General features: G+C 54.4%; 7 protein-coding genes across 7 annotated transcripts; 2 read left to right on the top strand and 5 right to left on the bottom strand.

The window, feature by feature from the left end:
• Positions 1-84: 84 nt before the first annotated feature.
• BO95DRAFT_443771 (U4/U6-U5 snRNP complex subunit PRP3) lies at positions 85-2,210 on the top strand. Its single transcript, XM_025586727.1, has one exon. The coding sequence runs from the start codon at positions 223-225 to the stop codon at positions 2,017-2,019; it is 1,797 nt and encodes a 598-aa protein (XP_025441330.1). The 5' UTR covers positions 85-222; the 3' UTR covers positions 2,020-2,210.
• On the bottom strand, positions 2,131-4,390 carry BO95DRAFT_443770 (RNA-binding snoRNP assembly protein NAF1). Its single transcript, XM_025586726.1, has one exon. The coding sequence runs from the start codon at positions 4,344-4,346 to the stop codon at positions 2,340-2,342; it is 2,007 nt and encodes a 668-aa protein (XP_025441329.1). The 5' UTR covers positions 4,347-4,390; the 3' UTR covers positions 2,131-2,339.
• Positions 4,391-4,761: 371 nt separating this feature from the next.
• BO95DRAFT_365297 (uncharacterized protein) lies at positions 4,762-8,809 on the top strand (the record flags this gene model as incomplete). Its single annotated transcript, XM_025582691.1, has 7 exons — positions 4,762-5,454; positions 5,503-6,297; positions 6,357-6,594; positions 7,488-7,626; positions 7,706-7,758; positions 7,841-7,964; positions 8,041-8,809. The coding sequence occupies 7 exons, from the start codon at positions 4,762-4,764 to the stop codon at positions 8,807-8,809; spliced, it is 2,811 nt and encodes a 936-aa protein (XP_025441328.1).
• A 68-nt stretch (positions 8,810-8,877) lies between these two features.
• On the bottom strand, positions 8,878-11,110 carry BO95DRAFT_443768 (exonuclease V). The gene is made up of 2 exons (XM_025586725.1): positions 10,692-11,110; positions 8,878-10,603 (listed from the first exon to the last, which is right to left on the bottom strand). The coding sequence occupies exons 1-2, from the start codon at positions 10,821-10,823 to the stop codon at positions 9,098-9,100; spliced, it is 1,638 nt and encodes a 545-aa protein (XP_025441327.1). The 5' UTR covers positions 10,824-11,110; the 3' UTR covers positions 8,878-9,097.
• Positions 11,111-11,349: 239 nt separating this feature from the next.
• BO95DRAFT_443765 (Mpv17/PMP22 family protein) lies at positions 11,350-12,775 on the bottom strand. The gene is made up of 2 exons (XM_025586724.1): positions 11,980-12,775; positions 11,350-11,895 (listed from the first exon to the last, which is right to left on the bottom strand). Exons 1-2 carry the CDS (start codon positions 12,498-12,500, stop codon positions 11,490-11,492), a joined length of 927 nt encoding a protein of 308 aa, XP_025441326.1. The 5' UTR covers positions 12,501-12,775; the 3' UTR covers positions 11,350-11,489.
• A 567-nt stretch (positions 12,776-13,342) lies between these two features.
• BO95DRAFT_365243 (MFS transporter) lies at positions 13,343-15,307 on the bottom strand (the record flags this gene model as incomplete). The annotated part of the gene is made up of 3 exons (XM_025582689.1): positions 13,343-14,547; positions 14,613-14,867; positions 14,938-15,307. The coding sequence occupies 3 exons, from the start codon at positions 15,305-15,307 to the stop codon at positions 13,343-13,345; spliced, it is 1,830 nt and encodes a 609-aa protein (XP_025441325.1).
• A 4,357-nt stretch (positions 15,308-19,664) lies between these two features.
• hhtA (histone H3) lies at positions 19,665-20,790 on the bottom strand. The gene is made up of 3 exons (XM_025583620.1): positions 20,683-20,790; positions 20,435-20,542; positions 19,665-20,372 (listed from the first exon to the last, which is right to left on the bottom strand). The coding sequence occupies exons 1-3, from the start codon at positions 20,705-20,707 to the stop codon at positions 20,095-20,097; spliced, it is 411 nt and encodes a 136-aa protein (XP_025441324.1). The 5' UTR covers positions 20,708-20,790; the 3' UTR covers positions 19,665-20,094.
• Positions 20,791-22,073: the final 1,283 nt, after the last annotated feature.

Below are 22,073 nucleotides of genomic sequence, written 5' to 3'. Positions count from 1 at the left end.
TCTGCCCTGCGGCACCGCCCGGCGGAAGGCCCACCCCGTGATTCCTCCGTCCGTCTGTCTGTCTGTCTGTCAGTCTGTCTGTCAGTCTGTCTTGCAGGTCCGCCCGCTCCAAAGAGCTTCGCTTCTCTCTGTCTACTTAATTCGTGCCTGCTCTCTCCCTCTCAGCTCCCCCCATCGCTTCTCGCCGGCTGTATTCAGGGTGACACCTCATTCCACCCTATCATGGCTGACGCGTCAGGAAATGCGCTGAAGCGCCCTCACCCCGAAGATGATCAAGATAACATCCAAAAAAGACCTCGTTCCAATCATGGCTCTCCCGCGCCCGCCAAAGCAGCGCCTGCCGCGGGCAAGCTTGACATTGAGAAGATGGTCGCAGAGGCCAGGGCGAAAGCAGAGGCAGTACGTGCTCGACTGCAAGCCGCGAAGGGCATCGTCCCGTCTCCTTCGCCAGCCGCCTCCAGTCCTAGTCCGACACCCCCAGCGGCCAGCCCTGCGATGTCCAGGCTAGAACAGATGAAGGCCCGAGTCGCTGCTGCGACCGGACGAGCCAACGCGACAGCCCAGCAACGAATTGTCCCTACGCCAGCTCCCCAAGCTCCTACTCCACCTCCTCCGCCGCCGCCGCCTCCTTTCGAAGACGAAGATGATGGCTCGTCACGGGCTCGCGGTGGTCTCGATGTCGGTCTTCACCCCGCCCTGCTATCAGATACCCTTGAGTTCAGAGGTGGTAAAGGACGGCAATCCATGCAGTCGAAAAGCCGCAGGACCGAGTCTCCGGCTACGGCAGGCCGGCCTGATCGAGCCGGCCTTGATCTCTCGGGCCCGTCTCTGGAGGAGATCAAGAACAACCCATACTTCGATCCGAGCCTCGGTCCCAAGGCCACAATCGCAAAGCCCCGACAATCCCGGCAGCTCATCTTCAACCAGAAGGGCAAGTACATCCAGCAGGCGGCCGCGCTACGGCGACAGGCTCAGCTGGAGGCCATGAAGAAGCGGATCGCGGAAAGAGCGCGACAGGCCGGTATCGACGAAGACTTGGACGTTGAGAAGGGCTTCCTGGTACCAGCGCCTCCAGCGATCGAATGGTGGGATGAAGGTTTAGTCGATGGCGAGGACTACTCGGCTATCGAGGACGAGCAGAAGCTCAAGATCGACACCCCCGATACGATTATCACGCAATACGTCCAACATCCCGTCCTTCTCGACCCTCCCCAGGAGAAATTCCTACCACAACAAAAACCCATGTACCTCACACCGAAGGAGCAGGCCAAGATCCGTCGCCAGCGACGAATGGCAGATCTCAAGGAGCAACAGGCGAAGATCAGACTGGGTCTGGAGCCGGCGCCGCCTCCCAAGGTCAAGAAATCGAACCTGATGCGGGTATTGGGTGAGCAGGCGGTTAAAGACCCCACCGCCGTGGAAGCACGCGTCAACCGGGAGATTGCGGAGCGCAAGGACAAGCACGAGGCTGCCAACGCTGAGCGCAAATTGACCAAGGACGAGCGGCGCGAGAAGCTCGCGCGGCAGCAAGAGGCTGATGCGGAGCGTGGTGTGCTGATGACGGTATATCGTATCGACACGCTCGCCAACGGACGACACCGATTCAAGATCAGCAAGAATGCCGAACAGAATGCCCTCACGGGGGTCTGCGTCATGCATCCTCGATTCAATCTGGTTATTGTCGAGGGCGGTGCTCATTCGATCAACAACTACAGAAAATTGATGATGAACCGCATCGACTGGACGGAGAATGCGGGCCCCGGGGCGGTGCGAGAGGGCAATCGCGAAGCTCAGGCAGCGTGGTTAGCTGCCGAGGACGAGCAGACCGGCGAGCTGAAAGATCTAAGCCATAATACTTGCGAGCTGCTGTGGGAGGGTCAGGTCAAAGCCCGAGCATTCCGGAAGTGGCTGGGGGCGCGCGTTTGCGAGACTGATTCCCAAGCAAAGGATGTCTTGGCTCGAGCGAAGCTGGAGAGCTTTTGGGCGTTAGCAAAGAGTGCCAAGCAGAGCGAGGCATAAAGTATTGCTGTGGTTTTAGAGAGAAGCACTATGCCCATGATCATTACGGGATCGGGGGTGCTTTACCATAAGATGCTACGCCAGTGACGTGTATAATTAGAACTCATAACCTACTCATGATATTCGGACTGCGCCAGTCTGCACACTGTACATATTCAGAGACGCTACATGTTGAAACGGTAAACGGGACGTAAAAACTTTTGATTACCCATGCCATGAAAAAGAATGCCCAGAAATCCTTAAAGTGCAGCTAAAACCAACACCGTAGATTTATTTTGATGAACAAGTTGCCAAAAAGCGAACGGAATTATGAGACACAATCATTGACGAGGAGGGCCTTGTTGATTGTTGCTCAGATGCCGCAGCAGATCCAACTGAGCCTTGACCTGATCGAAGTTCATGGTGGGGGCTTGCGCCTGTGGTTGTTGTCCAGGGGCGTGTTGCTGCTGCTGCTGTTGCTGTAATTGTTGCTGTTGCTGGAGGGCAGCGATGAGCAAAGGATTGATTTGCATATTGGGGGGAAGCTGTGGGTAAGGGTTCGGTTGTTGTTGGTAGGCCTGTTGGAATGGGACCTGGAAGTTGAATGGGGCCGGCATGGCTCCTCCCTGTTGGTAGGGCTGCTGCTGCTGCTGCTGTGGGAATGCAAACGGGTATTGCTGGGAAGGGTAGGCACTGGGCTGTTGGCCAGCGCTCATCAACTGCTGGAGGTAGGCAGCGTGTTGATGCTGAGCTTGGGGTTGAGGCTGGGGTTGAGGCTGGGGTTGATGCTGGGGTTGAGTGCCCTGCGTCTGTTGCTGATAATAGGAAGAACGGTCGGGACGCTCGTGATGAGCATCGCGAGATCCGGCTCCGGCTCCTCCGCGGCCACGACCAGCGCGACCGCGATCAGATCCTCGGCCTCGGCCTCGACCACCACGGAAACCAGAGTTGTTCCTGCTGTGACCAGAGAGACCATCCGCTTCGACGGGGGCCTCCTGCTGGCGCATCATCTCGTGTAGGTTCTTCGGGCGGGCCAGGGGCGTATAGCCATCGTCCGCCGGGCTGTCGTCGTAGTTCAGTTCGCTGTGGCTGAGTTTCGAGGGGCCTGGGGGTCCTCGCTTCGCCGCTCTGGCAGAGTCGCCGCTCTTGCCCTCCTTGTTCTTCTGGCGCTCCTGCTTCACCTTGCGCTTGTACTCGGCTTCCGCCTCATCGTCGGAGAACTCGACTTCGTCCTCGCCGACCTCCTCGTCGTGATAGTTCGAAGCATCGCTTCCCTTGATACCCTTGAGGGGCTGGGTGAAGACAAAGGTCGAATGCGACTCAACGTAGTAGATCGGCTTGCCTTGCGTGATCCCCCGCTCCTCAATCGCGGCTACTGTGGGGAAGCGCACCGCATAAAGCGGGTTCTCGACTCTGCCCAGCGTCTCGGCGACTACACCAGCGATCGTGCGGTCCTCCAGACATAGCAAGGAGCCAGACTCGAGCACCTGATATTCGCCGGAGGTGTTGGCCACGATCAGGATGGTATTTTCGACCATGGTTTCCACCTTTCCGAGATACACGATTTTCATTTCCGGGGAGATGGTTAGGTCGGGGATGGGCAGAACCTCTTCCGGAAGTTCGTTCGCGGTCTTCAGCTGGCTGCCCGATCTACCCTTCCCATCACCTTCATCGTCCGAGCCCAGCTCCGCCTGCATCAAAATTCGCGCCTGCTCTTCCGGGCTCAGAATCGGATAGTCTTCGTCGTCATCGCTGTCGTCGGAGGAATCGGTCGAAGAATCATCGGAAGATTCATACGGCGAGGAGTCAATCTCCCATTCGGGATGCTCATCCTCTTGTTCCTCCTCTGCCTCCTGGGTAGCATTCGCAGCAGATCCTTCTTCCCGATCGGGGGCCGCGTCCCCGGGAACCTCCTTGTCCAATTCCATGGCTTCATGGTGCATTCCGGTAGTCTCCTGGGCATTCTGCTCTACTACGGGAGTAGGCGCGACCGTAGCACCGATATTTTGACCGGTGCTGGTGTGTTGTGGTTGATCAGGCTGGGTCTCTGAAGAAGTCTCCGGGACATTGTCGTTAACAAGGCTCAATCCTGGAATTGGGAGATGTGATGTGGCCGATGCTGTCGGATCGCTCGTAGGACCATTGACAGCGTCTTGCTTGTCGTTGAGGTCGCTGCTCGTCACTGGGGTGCTTGCATTCAAGGGTGTGTTGTAGAAATCACTCCCATCATCTGCCGGTGTCAAAGCAATGGGTGGCGTGTCATTCACGCAAGGCTTTTTGACTTGGGGACCTTCGCTATGGTCCTCAGTAAGTCCCAGAGGGTGAGAAGGAGGCTGAGAGTCACTCATTCTGATGTCTGCGAGGATATGATCCAGGAATGAGAGAATCTGTGTCGCATATGGGGATGCTCTGAGCAGCAGGAACTTTTTTTCGACGGAATCGCCCAGGCGAGCCGAACAGTCGCTTATCGATAAGGCTCCCGGCGCTGGCGGATCTTTCTTCCCGCGCCCCAAATGCATCGGATATCTATACTCTATAGACCACAAACAATAATCTACCACTGTCATTCCCCTTCTTGAAGGTGGAACCTTTCCCCATCGCCCAATTCTGCTCCTGGATGTAGCACTTGCCATACCATGGCACCTACGAGGGAAGTTGATGCTGCTTCGGCGTTGACAGGCGCAACAAATACTCCGCGCACCAAAAAAAGGTACCGTCCCACCAGCTGGCATCATCTTCCCATCGCTCGAAAGCTGCGCTAATATGACAAACGCACTCGACAGGCCCCCGCCGTCTCCGTTTTACCTGCCCTTGAACGTCACTCTTTATTTGTGTCTCATATCAAACGTGCTTGCTGCTTTACATGCTCCAATCCAGGACTGCGATGAGGTCTTCAATTTTTGGGAGCCAACCCACTACCTGGCTCACGGTCATGGACTGCAGACGTGGGAATACTCTCCAGTCTATTCCATCCGCAGCTGGCTCTATGTCTCTGCTCATGCATTCGTCGGTAAAATAAGCTCGTTTGCTCTCAAAAATAAATCTTCCGAGTTCTATGCGGTCCGGTTCTTCCTTGCTATCGTTTGCGCCGCCTGTCAAACGCGACTGTACTCCGCCATATGCCGCACGCTTAGCCCACGGATCGGCCTCGTCTTCCTGATGGTCATTCTCTTCAGCCCCGGTATTTTCCACGCATCCACAGCTTTTCTCCCGTCGAGCTTCACGATGTACATGTCTATGCTCGGGTTGACAGCCTTGTTGGATTCAAGAGGTGGTCAGAAAACAGCCCAAGGGATCATGTGGTTCGGAATCGGCGCGGTCGTCGGCTGGCCATTTGCTGGAGCTCTTATTGTCCCGCTGTTGTTGAGGGAGGTGGTAATTGGCTTCTCTAGCGGAAATTTGCCCAGATTGTTTCGTGGGGTTTTTGACGGGGCTATCAGGTGCCTCACAATTCTGGTATGCTTGAAAATCACGAAGTGTCCAAAGCGCGCTAACACTTCTCAGGTTGCTGAAGTTATGGTCGATCATGTATTTTTGCGTAAGCTCGTGATCGTGCCATGGAACATCGTCGCATACAATGTTTTTGGCGGAGAGGGTCGCGGGCCCGACATCTTCGGAACTGAGCCGTGGACATTCTATATCAGGAATCTGCTGCTGAACTTCAATATCTGGTTTGTGTTTGCGATGGCTGCGGCGCCATTGCTGGCTCTTCAGGCGGTTCTCCCTTCTCAAACAGCCGACAAGCAGACGCTGTTGAGACGCCTGGCTCTCATCACGCCCTTCTACATGTGGTTTGCGATCTTCACGGCGCAACCTCACAAGGAAGAGAGGTTCATGTATCCAGCGTATCCTTTCCTTGCCCTGAACGCATCTATCTCAGTGCATATGATTCTGTCGTATCTGGGCACCAGCGATTCCAAAAAATTGGCAGGGCGCTTCGCACCCAAGCTCAAGCTCGCAGCCGTGGCGTCAATCTTCCTCGTGGCCATCGGCGCAGGCTTCCTGCGAACCCTGGGCATGATTACCGCTTATAGTGCTCCACTAAAAATCTTCGAGCCCATGGAGCAGCCAGGAGTGGCTCAACCTGGTGATTCGCTGTGTCTGGGCAAAGAGTGGTACAGGTTCCCTTCGTCCTTCTTTTTGCCTGGTGGTATGCAAGCCAAGTTCATTCGCAGCGAGTTCCGCGGACTGCTTCCTGGCCAGTTTCCCGAGGCCAAGGACTTGGCTTCTCTTTTGCAGGGCACCTCGACGATCCCGGCGGGGATGAATGATCGGAACGAGGAAGACCTTGGAAAATACGTAAGACTACTCCAGATCTTTCCCCGCATTCTACTGCAGGTGCTAACGCGGAAGGTTAGGTGGATATTTCGCAGTGCACCTTCCTGGTTGATTCCCAATTCCCCAGCAGAGAGGCTACCGAACTGGAGCCGGACTACATCCAGGATGAAACGCACTGGGAGAAGCTGGCTTGTCACGACTTCCTCGATGCCTCTCAAACAGGTCTTCTGGGCCGTCTCGTCTGGACTCCGGATCTGCCAATAATGCCGCCATCTCTGCGACGCCACTGGGGACAGTACTGTCTGCTTCGACGACGCAGTGCGGATGCAGAGCCCCAGTACTGAAGCGCATGAGCGTGCAGAGGAGGCGGTGACTCCCCTGAACTAGTAGTAGATCAGTTACTGTAGATGAACAAACAAAACACATCATCACTGCATCCATTCTCCCCGGTTTGCCCATGTTAGTAAGTCATATGCGACCCTGCAGGAGGAGGAGCCACACAGGCTTGTCTCGCCCTCCTCTGTGGGCAACACGAGTCTTTGCCTGATTGGGAAAAGATATCCCCCGGTGCCGGGGGGGGCTGAAGTGAGTGACACGATAGCGAGGGAGAAAGAGAGCCGGGGAGAGATAAGACCGTGGACCGCTACTGCAACTACCAGGCCAGGCCGATCACAGATTTGGGGGTTTGTGGATGCACCGGGGCATGAGACTATGTGAGGGGGTCAACCCAACCACCAGACAACGGATCTTATCGCTGAAGCCTATCTTCGGTTTTATCAGTCGCGTTCCATTAACCAAAACGGGTAACAACTGCTGGCTGGTTGAAGTCTTGCCTGCATTGACGGGCTCGACGCCTTAACTCGATGTACATACGCATTCTGTATAAATATGACTGTCCCAGATGGAATAAACTCTGAATTTCCTACCATGGTGAACAATCAACAACCACTTTCATGGAACATATCGACATGATGTCATCCGAACTTATAGAGACGATCCAACACCACGCCCCCAACGTGGCCATCATCTGCCTCGCAACCACAATCGGGGTCTACCTGCTGAATAAACTTCTCGAAGCATGGAAGACGTTGGCTTTGGGGTCGAGTCGCGCCAGACAATCGACTCCGAGTCTCGAAGCGCTCAAGAACAAGAATGAGGATGTCAAACGAACCCCTGGCGGTGAGCTACAACGAACGCATGTATAGTTGCAGCCCCCAACGCTGACAGCGACACCGCACAATGGATAGTATGGACGCCTTCAGACTTCCAACGACCGCCTGCGACACCGTTCCCTGACTGGGACGTGCACAAGACGAAGCCGATCCCCTACCGTCCATTCCGATACGGACCGTGAGTCGATTGTCCTACCTTGAATGTCAAGCGCTGCCTGCCCCCAGAAGTAAAACTGACCCAAGTCAAACGGACGCAGAAAATACTTCGTGACAATGGGACTCCGCAGCATGAAATGGGACGAATGGATCGGTCCGTCTGCTTTTTCCCACCTGTACACACAGACACAAACCAAAAACTAACCCCATACTCCCGAGGGGAAATCGATATACAGAACTGGACAACCACTACCTCCGCTACCACGCCGACAAAGCCAAGCGCATCGAAGAACGAGGCTCGAAATGCTGCCGCACGCACCCGGACGCAATGGACGCCGCCATCGAGCTGCTGGAAGAGCTGTACGTTTTCCCCTCCACCTTACCCCCTCCCTCCCATCCCCCAAACCACCCCCTCATTAACCCCGGCGCAAAAAAGAACAACCTACCTCCCCGAACGCTACCCAACCCTCTTCCGCAAAACCGCCACGGGCCTCACCAACCTCGCCACGCACGAAACCTTCAACACAACCCAGCGGCCCCTCCCGGAGGACCCCATGCAAACCTGCGCCCGGTTAGTGCAGGACGACCTCGCCATCATGCTCGAGCGGCCCGACGGCGAATACTACCTGCTCGCCGGCGCCGTCCTGCTCGCGGGCTTCTGGCGCCTGGAGGACAAATACGGCATGCGCCTCTCGGAGATCCACACGCACGGCGCCGTGCCCCAGTACGCCGAGAAGCTAGAGCGCGGGATGATGAACTTCTTCCGGCGGCTGCGGCCGCAGGACCCCGTCGTGCGCAACAACTACTTCATCCAGGTGGACGACGCGCTGGCCTGGTCGCACAGCATCGGCGACGAGGACAGCCCCGAGGTGTCGTGGAATACCGCGCAGAAGAACAAGGCGATCGAGCATCATTTTTTCCGCTCGGAGCGGCAGTCGCTCCGCCGCCTTCCCAAGTCCGGGGGCGTGGTGTTTACGATCCGCACGTATTTTGAGCCCATCACCAAGATTGCGGAGGAGCCGGGGGTTCCGGGGCGGTTGGCGTCCGCGGTACGGAGTTGGGGGGAGGATGTGTCCCGGTATAAGGGGAAGGAGAAGTATGAGGAGGTGTTGTTGGAGTTCTTGGATCGGAAGCATGCTGAGCAGGTGGCCCGGGGGTGGGATTTGGAGAAGGAGGAGGAGGAGGGGAGGAAGTATCCTTTCTGAGTCTTCGAGATAATTCTTGGGAGGTGGTTCGGGGTTTCTTTTATATAGGATGAGATTGTTAAGTATGGGTTTGTCTCTGGTTTCAGTTCATTATTAGGGTCCCAGTACATACTAAGTTATATCTCTTTCCTATCCGTATACCTGGTAAACCTGCCCACCTATGCAATTATGCAATCAATCACTGGAGCCAAAAACAGTACGTCTATCCATGTTGAGAACACCGACCAATTGTATCCTTCAAAGACACATACTGGGTCTCAAAGGCATAAAGGTACATCCAGACACAGCTCAGGTAGCGTTCATCTCAATGTCCAGCTTCTGCCGCCGGCGATGCGAGTAATCCCACTCGCGCTCCTGTCGCCACTCGCACTCATCCCGGAACTCACAGATGCGGCATTTCCACGCATCCATGACCTCCACCCCGCGCGGTGCCCGCTCGCCGCGCCACCACTCCATCTGGTCCGCCACGTAGGAGGTCAAGGAGTTCGGATCGAAGAGGAAGGATCGACTGCCCAGGACGCGTTTCTCCATCTCTGTCGTCGGCTTCGAGGAGATGTACTTCGCCGTGAGCAGCGGGGAGACGACGGTAGGGTAAGATTCGAGCGTGGCGGGCTGGAACTCGGAGGGGATGGATGGGGCCACGGAGACGGATGGTTGGGATTGGGGAAGGAAGGTCAGACGGAGGTTCTCCTTCATCAGGTTCCAGAGGGCGGCCAGATTGTTGTGGGAGGTAAGAATGCTAGTAGTGGAATCTTCACTGGCAGGTGGGGAAGATTTCGGTGATGACGAGACGTCCTCGGCGTCTGCGTCTTCTTGCGTCGGGATGAAGTCCGGGTCGAACTCCTGCGACGAGAGCGCGTCAAAGTACTGGTCATTGAGACCGCCCACTTCGTGGATGAAGGCGTCGGTAAAGGTACGCTGCGCGTCAAGGTTGTACCGCGCGGCGAGGACGTCAATGGTCACATCGTCACTGGTGATGAGGCGGTTCAGCATGTGATAGTATAGCTGGAGTTGGAGCTGCGTGGGACGGAACGAGGAACTCTTGACCGCTGGCACGGAAGCACTGCCTCGCGTCTTAACGTCGGTCAGGTAAACCCGGGGTATACTAGGGAGCTCGGAAGACCCCTGACTACTGGTTGCTTCGACGGTGCTAGCTTCCGGTTCTTCCTCTTCCCTCCCATAGACATCGGAGAGCCTCTTCCCGCCACGTGATGGTGCAAGCAGGTAGTCCGTCAGGGACATATGATACTCCGGCAAGATAGCCCTCGATGCCTCGATGTCGGCATAATACGAGGCGGCCGTGGCCTCGAGAGCTGGATCCGGACATTCGATAGACAGTTGATCGATGACGCCAGTGACAAGCTCGCCATCCACCAAGCCCCATATCTCCAGCTCGCGCGTGATGCCATACTCTCGTAACAGCCGCAGGCCCTGGATGATATTCCAAATACGCAAGGCGAGCGCGTCCTCCTTGGTCGTGATCTCGACCGGCACCGTCGTGTAGATCTCATCCTCCAATGTCTTGTGTATCGTACTGCCGAGCTTCATCGCCGCGGTTCGACGCTTCCGGCCATGTTTCGTAAGCGAGTACCAATACTGCAGCTCACACCATGCCGGGGAGATCAGGTCCGTGACGGAGAAGGCCTTATTGGGGGGCCGTCGGAATCGCTCCACGGGAGATCGCGTATCCTCCTCTGTATTCACTGCATTGGTGGTGGTCTCGAGGTGGCGAGCGGCCTGGCGCTCGCGTTCCTTTTCTCTGCCTTCAGAGGAATTCGGATGCTCGACTAAACGCTTCGTGGAGGGCCACAGGTTAGCGTCGCGATCACAATACGGGCGAAACAATCATCCGGGGGGCGGCAAGAGGAGAAGAGAGCATTACCAGACGAGGGACCACGGTGACCTGGAATCGACGCTGGCCGACGTGCGCCGTACGGCCAAGTCCGGCAAGTTTGCCAGGCAGGCTTCTCCCTCCCAAACACCCGAGGCAACGGGAGAGACGACGAGCCTGCATATTGATCCTCGATATCTGCGATAGTCGCAGAGGCTTCGATGGGTACTGGCAAGAGTGGAGGTGACAGTGCGGGTGCTGCGACTACAGGGTCGGGGACTGACGCGTGGTTCGGGGCGACTTTGGCGAGCAATTCGTCCAGCAGCGCCTCTTCCTCGGGCGAAAAGTCGGAGCCGTAATCGCTGCTACTGCTGCTGTCGCTATCCGCAAAGCCACCGGGAATTAGTATCGGAGACTGTGTGTGGCAGGGCATGCCTGCAATGCGTGGGGAGCGTTCATGCCATGCGATGTGGTTTGCGCTGCGTTTCGAGAGGCAGACGGGCGAGACCACCGAGAGGAAGAGGCGAATGAGAGCGGGCCGATTGTGAAGCATCCCTCACGTCATCCTTCCACTTTTACCAACCCCAATGCTACTGTACCCTCCATTCCTCCATCAAATGGGTTAATTTGACCGAGTCACTATTAAATCTCATTCCGTTCGCATCGAGTATACCGAGCAGACAATGCTGCTGTTCGAAGTCTATATATATTCTATCGCTTTTTCACTTCATGCTAATCTATAGACAAAATGCCGCATGCCATGAAAACGTCTGATCTAGGATATCCCGATGCAAAGCCAGATAACAGAAACAAAAGAAAATGAAATGTAGTGGGCCAATCACGGCCCCATCATGCCTTGATCGTCGCCGCACCAGCGCCAATGCTCACGGGCGCACTTGCCTCGGCCATCTCTGCCTCGACCTCTCGCGCCGCCTTCTGGTTCAACCAGCTCAGATACGTCTGCCATCCCACCGCAATGACACCCGAGAAGATGCTGCGGAACTGCGGTGACACGTACATGAAGCTGAAGGCCGTGACGGCCGGCCACAGCTTCACGCTGTTTGAAATACTGACCGGGAGAGCCAGCTTGAGCCGTTCAAAGGTCTCCTCCAACGACTTGCCCGTCAACAGCGACTGGAGACTGAAGAAATAGGTATTGAAGACCGGGGTGAAGACCGCCTGCTGCACGCAGACTTTGGTCAGGATTGAGAGAAACTTGGACGAGTAGTTGAAGTTGTTGTGGAGGAACATGAACCTGTTTGGTGCGCCCGCATTAATCAAGTCAGCTCTTACATGCTATAGTGTGTGTTTTTTTCAGTGAATGCAGAATGTGTCATACCACTTGAAAGTCGGAATGCTCGATCCCACCCCGACCGTCAGATGCCGCAGCGTTCTCAGCGGATCGTATCCTCCACCGGCCCTTTCTTCCTTCTTTTCTTCGCTACCCGCCTTTTCTCCCTCCGAAGACTGTGCCGTCGCCGTCGCCGGGGCAGGATCCGCGGGGAACAGTAGTTGTGCACTCAGATCGCCGCAGAGATAGACGATGACCGAGCTCCAAAGCTGCGTCGCATACGGCCGGCGCTCCTGGACCCGCGAGTATGCCCGCGCCACTCTTCCCACAGGGCCAGCCTGGATGATTTGAAGCAGTGATCGCGAGCCCGTCTGTGCGGCGGTCGGCGTCGGGACGACCGGGGCGCCCGAGGCTGAGGCGGCTGTTTGTGCATTGGGTGGTGAGGAGGAGACTTTTGGGGAGGGGTCTGGTTTGGATGCTGGGGAGGATTGATATCTCCGTGGTCGGAGCGGGCGGGAGAGTTGCAGCGACCGGGGGATCGGTGGTCTGGCGAAGATGATGGTGCTCATGGTGTAGGATATATGGCGTATCGAAAGAAATTCCTATATCATTATTTGCATGTATAGATCGTACAATAGTGAATGTGTCGGCGAGGGCCAGGTCAATTAAGGTCGCGAGAAAGACTCCTAGTATTGGGTTGGGCGACCGGCCACATCAATGAGCGCAGACCACGAGTCTCACACCGATAGGTTTGTTCAGTCAAGCATGCAAGCGTTTTCACGGCGTGAGAAATGCTGTCAGAGGGCGAACTAGGCACAGCGAGCTATAGTCCGTCAGGAACGATAATAGTTAAAGAGAAAACATGATTATGAATCATTCTGGGAGGGGGGAAAGAAACTCCGGAAGGCAAATGTCGGGAGCGCATAAGCAACAGCCGGTGCCGAGGGTCGGCGAAGCGATCCGATCGCTGGGAATTCGCTTATCTCCGAACGACCCATAAGATAGGTATAGCATTTAGCTAGCTACGGTATTTTCATAGATTGCATTCAATTAATATCATTATTCAGATCGGAGAATCTCTATAGAAATGCCTGAAACAAACAGAAACTCCACCCTCTATCAACAAACAGTAAGTGGCATATACATAGAAGCACGGGGTATATCAACATGCAAATCATCGAACAATCACTGCCCAGAAAATGAGGCTGATTGTTTCATTTCACTCGACGCAGCCATCCACGGCTCACATCGACATCTTCAAAAAAGGTAATAGATACTAAAAATTATATAGTAATCGGGAAGTGGGTAGGTGCTTTTTGAGAGGCGTTTTGAGGGCGTTTTGAAAGGCGCTCGAACCAAATCAAGTCGCAGGTAGGAGTTCGACCTTCAAAACTGCGTCTGCGATGCGGAATCAAGCTTTGAAGGACTCGCGAGTGTGGACCCGGTCGATGTCATAGGGGTTACCCTCGTAAAGCGACTGGCGAACGGAGTTCACCGTATGAGTCGAGGCCTTGCTGCGAGTGCGGTGCAGGTCCGTCAATCTCTCCTTGTGGCTCGAGTCGGAATCAGCGCTAAGGGTCTCGGCAGCCGGGGCTTCGGTGCGGTCGAATCCATGCTCCTCCTTGGTTTCCTCCTGGGGTTCTTCGGGTGCGACCTCGGCCTTCTTCATGTGCTGCGCCAGCATCTGTCGCATGAAAGCGTCGGATTCGGCAGCATACTTGCAGCGCTTGCGAATGGCGGGTCCATACTTGTAGAACATGAAGGGGAAAGGCACACAGGCCAGTGCCAAGAAAGCCGGGATACAGGTAGCCCAGTGAATACCAAGATCCTCGTACATATAGGTCGTGAAAAGAGGAAACACGGCACCGAAGATAGATCTCAGAACGGAGTTGGCGGCCAGGACCGAAGCGGCGAAGATGGTGTAGGTGTCAATGAGATAAGAAAGGTTGCTCAAGAACACCAGGACGAGGCCAAAGCCGAAGGGAACTCCAGCGGCCACACTAGCCATCCAGTGAATAGACACGTAGTCTGTCCAGGCAAACCAGAAGAGACCAACTGGAATCGCAACAGAGGCAATCAGACATGGGGGCAGGCGAGCCTCTGGGGGCGCGAAGCCGCCGTGCTTCTGAGAAACACGGATGTACCGCTTGTTATCGAGGATGTTGTAAACCACAGCCCCGATCATACCCACCATGATGCCCAAGAATGGAAGACTGCCAACTCCCTGGTTCCAGCCACGGTGCAGCTCGTAGACAATAGGATAGGCAGCGAACAGCATGTAGAGGGTTCCGTAAACGATGGCGATATAGAGAGAAAGCAGGAACACGATCGGCTCCTTGAAGAGCAGGATCCAGGGGCGGGACAGCGCAGTCTTGAAGGCCTGTCCAAGGGTGGTCTTCCCCTGATCGATGTCGGTCTTGCTGCGATAGATCTTTCCGGTAAGCTTGGTCAGTTTCTCTGCACGGCGACGAAGCAGGACCGGTGCGTAGGTTTCCGGGACAGTCAACGATCCAAGAATCCAGACAACGCCCGTGAAGGCACCCAGGAAACCCATCACCCATTTCCATCCGGCATTCATACCCAGGAAACCGCCAATAATAGGGCCGAGCACGGGACCTGTATCACAGAATGGTGGTTAGCAGCAGGTCGAGATGGCAAGACGTAGAGAGAATGTAACATACCCAGGAAAGGAGCAGCGGCGAACAAACTTGTCGCAACACCTCTTTGACTGGCAGGGAACATATCGGCGATGACACCACCAGCGTTGGTCATGGGCGACGATCCGAAAGAACCTGCGAAGAAACGAAGGATGATGAGGGTCCAGGCGTTCTTGGAACCAGCAGCGCCGGCAGTGAACGCCGTGAGCGCCATGTAAGTGACACAATACACAATTTGACGGCCAAACATTTCCGACAGCGGTGCCCACAGGAGCGGACCTGCATCTTTGTTAGGATGAACTGGTGAAAACACACGTGCGAAAACAAGGAGACGGATTGCGGAGCGTACCAATAGCGAAACCAAGAACGAAAAGAGAGACACCGAGGGTCGCAACCTCGGTACCGATTCCAAAGTCTTCTTCAATTTCGACAATACCACCAGTGTAGGCTGATGACACAAGGGCGACGGCCAAGGTCGCGAGCGCCATCATCATGGTGAAAGTCCACTTCTTCGTCTCGCTGAACTGCATGGGGTTGCGGGGATCCTGGGGGAGCCAGGTGACTGCATACGGATCCTCATCGGTACCGGATCCAGGATAGTGATGATCGATAATTTCCTGAGTTAACACGCCTTGGTCGGTCAACAGACGCCAGAATGGGATCTTGTTGCTGGCAATAGCGATGGCCGAAGGCCCACTGTCCCCCTTGTCGTTGGCCATCGCGGAGGGAGAAGGGCGAGTTGTTGGTGAGGACTGGTAGTCGATAGTCGATCAGGTAGCTGACAGAGTTGGCTGATCGTGGAATGTAAGTTGTTGGTTGAAGTACAGATTAGGTAGGTTGAGTGTGAGGTTCAAGCCTTGCTCGACCGATAAGATACCGGTTAAGGTAACCACCAAGGGTCCAAACAAACAACCGTCGTTAGTAGTGACCGAGTGAACCCGAGATGTATAGTAGCAGGCTAGGAGACTAAAATGTAGTCAGTGTAACCAGCTGCTTGGTAAATCACTCTAGCCGACGTCTAAAAACGACGATCAAATCACGTAGGTATGATCTATCAATGGATAATCTTCAGCTTGAAACCGAAACAACCTACGTACGATCGAGGGACATGGCATCGGATATATACAGCGGCCTAGCGACTAAGGAGAGGGGCTAGAAATTTCTGCTAATGTCTGCACCACCTGGCATTGTCCCACCACGGCCACCACGGCGTCATCTTGCCCTGGCGCTACAGACGGGAACGACTAATCGTTGTAGGGACTTTTGGGGACTTTAGCCTCGGATCTTCGCCGGTCTGAGACCAAAGCGAGGAACCCAGGGACACACCAGTCCAGCGATTCCCAAAACGGGGGCTTTCTGCCGACATTCGTGCACAGAGGCCGGCTTATGCAGGGCACAAATTCATCACTGGGGCGGGCGAGACTGCATGGCCTCAGCCAATGTGGGCCGACGAACCCACCCAGGAGGCTCGAAATTCTGGTTCCATGGGCAAATCCGCACACCTCGTGGACGGCAATCCCGATGGCGTCTGCGAGGGCTCGATATGATTAGTCGGTGATGAAGAGAAAAGTGCTGATGTGGGGGGATCCTGTGTGGTGGAAATTTTATCTTTCGACAGGGGAACTTACCGAGGTCCAGGAGATCAAGCAGACAGCTGCCTTACATAACCCACGGTCCTAGCCCAGATATGGCCGTTTCAGATTGTTTAGCAGGAAATTATGGACAGCCCACCGTCGAAGGATCTGAGCGGGATATTGGATGATGGGACTGGACTGATCATGAGAACAATGGCAAAAATCCTGCTCGACGATGATGGCTGATCGGGGGGGTGAGAGAAAGAGATATCATCATTGTGACATGCAGCCTGTTCAGAACCTTATGCTGCATCGGGTCGCATAGAAGTCCCGAGACAGGCTTAGCGTTTTCTAGAACGGGCAGTTCCATGGATGGATATGATGAGTCGAACTAGAACATCAGCGGGAGAACCTCTCCTTCCTACGGTACGGAAGAAATGATTCAGACACGCCAAGCGGGCTACGGGATCCCGACGATAATCCGACTTCATAAACAACATGATTAACAATCATCTTCCTGCTCAAAGTGGGCCGAATCAAGCGCAATATCCGACTATTGACTAAAGATCGTTTCTTGCATAACAGGCCTTGCGTGGCCTTTCACAGCATAGTCAACAACACTGCAGTCACGATCTCGTGCGGTCATATCAGCAACTATAACGCAGCCCAGAGATAATGGCTCGGTTAAGTAGCCTGAGTGTACGGAGTAAAGACGAGTCAACTATGCCACAGGCCCGTCAGTATCAACATGCAGCTACTGGCCATTTTGCAGGGGTTGAGAGGGGGATGATACTCAGGCCTCAGCGCTTTTGCAGGAACAAATCAACCCCAATATAAATAGATGATTGTCGGATTACGCCGCCGCCCCACCCCTCGCACATCGCTGACCGGCTAGTCGACTGCCTGTTGGACTACTTCATCTTAATCATTTCTACTCCGTACTCATGATCTAAACATTATATCAGACGCTTGGATTTTATACAGGTTCATAAAAGCTTTGTGATCGGCATTCAATCAACATTGGCATCAAAAAAGTCCAAAATGCAAAGTCTGTTCCGGAGAAGCAAGCTGTGAGTTGGCGGTCTTGTCCTTCTCTCGAGGAATCTTCCGCAGGCGCCAGTGGCTTGATTGCCCCCCTGCCCTCTTACTCAGTGGTTCATTGAGGAGTGTAAGCGAAGGGAGGTCACACCGCATCCCCCGACCGTGCTACCAACTAACACTGGAGAAATACGAATTAAAGAGCAGAACGCGCACCCGGCGGTCTGACTCGCATTCGACCTGTTCCCTTTGTCCCGGGCCCCGTCGATCCGGAGAGGAGGGGGGGGGCATGCGGATGGGGATGGACTGATCGCAATCCAGATCAGGGAAGTGACACCTGGTACCTACGAGTAGGTGGGCTACAGGTGACTGTCTCGATTTCGTCCTTATGATATCTGAGCCGAGCCTCAAGCCTCGCGTCCGTGCTCTTTTCTCTCGGGCCAAATCCTTTACCAATCGGGGATGACTTACTTAGCCGGTGCATGCTGCGCTGCCGGGTCGTATCACCATGACTCTTTGCCCGGGCCTAGTCGGGCTTACGAGAATCATCTGGCTCCTCGCTGCCATCGTTAGCTGAAGCTCCATCATGGAGCAACATCCACAAACAAAAGAAACAAAATTTTCCGAGCAGATCGCGCCAAAGGTCTTGTGACTTTTGGGCTATTCAGACACAACACGCGACATAACGACGTGGCAAGTGCACGTAAGCTTTTCCGACTTGAGGCACCCATTGTATAGCGCAAGGTTTTATGCTTTATGCACAATGTAACGTTTCCATACCTCCACAAGCATGGAGAGTGCAGGATGACAACTGATCCCCTTGGCAGATTGCAGTCGGAAGACTTCGCCTCGAGTCATCTGGTCCGAACGGCGGCCACCTCTTTGGTCGACTGATTCCGTGCAAGTCCTCAAATGTTGACACACTCATACAAGGTTAGGAAGACTGCCTTCCCTCACCGGTTCTTTTGTTTTTCTTTTGTCTCAACTGCAAGCCAAGATCGGAAACCTGGTTCCGATCGCCCTGCATTTCCAGAGTTGAGACTATGACGAGGCTAGGCCGTCGATTGCAACATCGTCATAGAGATTCATTCTGTGGCTGAGTGCTCTGAGTGGCTAGGGCGTCGAGAACAAACCGGGTACGCCTCATATGTTCCTCCATCAAGACGGTATGAATCTGACCCAAGTGCTACTGTGACTCAGATATTAGAATTGCTCATTTGCTGCAAAGACCCCAGAATGAGACAGTTCCCTCTGTATGATGAAGAAGTCTTCTGAGGCTGAGACGATTCAGGATCGACTATCGATAAGAGGCGCTGGCGGGAGTGAGTGGGGAGAATGCGCCCGCGGGCTCTAGTCACTCTGTAGTCCATACTTATGCAGTAAGCCTAACTTGCCCAGGGCAGCTCAGCCGACGCTTGGACCAAGGGCCTATAGATACAGCAATCTTCTTAACCTACATTCTCTTCGCATAGTAAAGTAAGGTCTCTGGGTTCTCACCTTGACACAATAAGAACGCGTATATTCTTGATCCATCAACGATGGAGATCGTCGACATCATGGACGTACACCCAGACCAGACGGTCGCAGTTCCCAAACCCGCAGAATTCGCCCGACCGGTGGCCTCCCTGTACCAGTAGTAACAGCCACGACAACCTACTATCGTTTCTCAAGGCGATAACTCCTTCAGGTGAACCCTTTTCGCGGTCGCAGTACTCCTTGACAACACTAACTTCTTTCACAGTCCTATATACAGGCTCCCTCTCACACCAACGCCGTCTTGTCTTAATCTCATCATGACCCCCCCCCCCTCCCTCCGCCATTCGTCATTCCAGACTCGTCTTGTCCAAAAGAATTTGAACCCGTCCGTCCGCTTCCGCCCGAACCGGCCTTTGCCATCGCCATCGCCATTGCAGCGACAGAGACCGTGACCGATCTACCTACAAAGCACCGTCCAAATACTCTGTAAACAATTCGACTTTTCTTCCTAGAACATAAAAGTCGAAAGCCGCAGGCATACATTGATAGAAGGAAAACCAAACCTAGAATGGCGAAGTTGTTCCTGGTTCGATAATCTTCGAGAAATGACGGAAAGACTCAAACGGCTGGCTGGCTGGCCGGCTCCCCAGGGGTCGGTCGCCCACTGTTCGTCTAGTTTGCCAGGGTATTTTTGGCCCATTTCGCCACCTCGCCAGGTGAGCGAAGGATGAGCCCCTATGAGTCAGGAAAGGGGGGTTGGGTCCCTTCATGCCAGCGTAGATTGTCTACAAACGAGTAAAAGTAGAATCGGGATGCTGCAGGAGAGGGCAGACGATACTGAGACACGTCATGAGGATTTTCTAATACGTTTACATTCTCAGTATCGCGGCGCGGTCGCGCGGCGCGTCGCGGCTTGCCAGACTCTTTCCTCCCGACCATGGGGCAAGGAACAGAACCTACACAAGGAATCAGACTACAAAGCATATGTCATCAGACCAGGATTTAGTCCACCACTAAAGAGATAGAACATCATCACTAGGCGAATCACAAAGCTGGATTGGATTGCATCGTCATAGATCCTGCATTTCGCGTCTATGCCATCCGATGGCGCTTCCGATGGAAGTCGCTTCTCGAATCAAATCATCTGTAATGTACATATTCGGACGGATGCATCGCCACGATCATCAATCCACCCCAGAGCCGCTCGAGAGAAACAAACTCGGCAGCCTACTATTTATTGCGTAGCAAGAGAAATCACAAAACCCATTTGCCGAGAGACCCGTTGTGAAATTCGCAAAAGAAACCCATCATGTATCGCCAGTAGTCATGAAATAAGCAAAGAAAGAAACCCCGTTATCGCCATCCCATAAAAGAGCCAACCAGTTGCAGAGATAGACTCATCCGAAGATTAAATGAATCTAGGAGCGCTCACCGCGGAGACGGCGGGCAAGCTGGATGTCCTTGGACTGGATGGTGACACGCTTGGCGTGGATGGCGCACAAGTTGGTGTCCTCGAAGAGGGAGACGAGGTAGGCCTCAACGGACTCCTGGAGAGCACCGATGGCAGAGGACTGGAAGCGGAGGTCGGACTTGAAGTCCTGGGCGATTTCACGGACCAGACGCTGGAAGGGGAGCTTGCGGATGAGGAGCTCAGTGCTCTTCTGGTAGCGACGGATCTCACGGAGAGCGACGGTACCTGTGGGGGGAAGGTATTAGAAGAGATGATCCAGTGACCACTTTGATAGGGAAGGAACATACCGGGCTTGTAACGGTGAGGCTTCTTGACACCGCCGGTGGAGGGAGCGGCCTTGCGGGCAGCCTTGGAAGCGAGCTGCTTACGGGGAGCCTTGCCACCAGTGGACTTACCTGTAAAGCAAAGTGGTTAGCATGATGGTTCGGGTGAGGTGAGGCGCGTTCAAGGAGTGAGACGTGTCGCGACCATGACGCGAGATGAAGAACCCCCTTGAAGAGGAACGACAGTGACAGTGAGGTGAAGTGGAACTTACGGGCAGTCTGCTTGGTTCTAGCCATTTTAGATGTTTAGGTTTGATGAATTAAGTCGACTTGAGATGGAAAGATAAAGTTGTGGATGGTTGTCGATGATAGAAGTAGTAAGGTGTCGACGGGATTGGGGAGATGTAAGAAGGATGGAGGAGGTGGGTGGGGGGCGGTATTTGTAGTAAGCGAGAGGGGTGGGTAGTGATCTAGGTGGTGAAGTGTGAGGGGGGCGGGTGGGTGAGTGAATTGGCAGTAATGGAGGGTGGCCTTAGCGCCCGTTTCCTTTGATCCAAAAATCGATCGGAAAGCAGTACACCATAAGCTCTGATTTCGGGTCTCACTTTTGGCGGGCAAAATCAAAGGGCCAGCAGGCAGTTTCGGGCGGGAAGGGAAAAGGCGGTCCTGCGCTAAGCGAGTTTCTTCCCGCCCGTCAGCCAATAGGATCACAGGATCACGCATCTAGAATGCCCCCCTGCCACCTCTTTGATCTCTACCTCAGGGAAGGGATGAAGGGCCATCAGAATGCTTGGTAGAATGGCAGCCATCGGCCAGAATGTCTCTGATCTTCTTTGATCGTTGATCTCGGTGGTTGGGGACATTCCGGGGCAGATCAAGTCTGAGGCAGCGGAATCACCACTGCTCGGTCACGTTGCCGGCCAGATCAAGCCCGCCGTCCGGGATCCTGTCCGCTGATTGGTTGATTCGGGTCTTAGCGTGTGATTCCAACGCCCTCCCCGCCCTCTGCCTTTCGCTATACAAATAATCCCCCGTCCCATGGAAGCCTCTCCTCCTTCTTCCCTTAACATCTATCACCAGCTTTAATCGCCCATTCTATCTCCACCTCTTATCACCTCACCAACTTTAATTCAACTCTAATTCCGTTTCACAACAAACCGTCAACATGACTGGACGTAAGTCTATTGCTTCCACTTAGACCTGATTCCTCCATCGGAATCAACTCTCCCATCTCATGCATCATGTAAACTGACATGACGCGTTTCCAATAGGTGGCAAAGGTGGAAAGGGTCTCGGAAAGGGTGGTGCCAAGCGTCACCGCAAGATTTTGCGTGACAACATCCAGGGTATCACCAAGCCCGCTATCCGCCGTCTCGCTCGTCGTGGTGGTGTCAAGCGTATCTCTGCCATGATCTACGAGGAGACCCGTGGTGTCCTCAAGACCTTCCTCGAGGGTGTCATCCGTGACGCCGTCACCTACACTGAGCACGCTAAGCGCAAGACCGTCACCTCCCTCGATGTCGTCTACGCTCTCAAGCGTCAAGGCCGTAAGTTTGCTCCTAGAACGCGTCCACTCCAAGCAACGCATTCTAATTCGTTTTTCTCTCTCAGGCACCCTCTACGGTTTCGGTGGTTAAACGCGTTCTTCTTTTCCTGCTCTTTT

Source organism: Aspergillus brunneoviolaceus (assembly GCF_003184695.1).
Source record: "Aspergillus brunneoviolaceus CBS 621.78 unplaced genomic scaffold BO95scaffold_41, whole genome shotgun sequence".
NCBI lineage: Eukaryota > Fungi > Ascomycota > Eurotiomycetes > Eurotiales > Aspergillaceae > Aspergillus > Aspergillus brunneoviolaceus.
The sequence above is the reverse complement of the archived record's forward strand: the minus strand, read 5'-3'. Positions and strand labels throughout refer to the sequence as shown.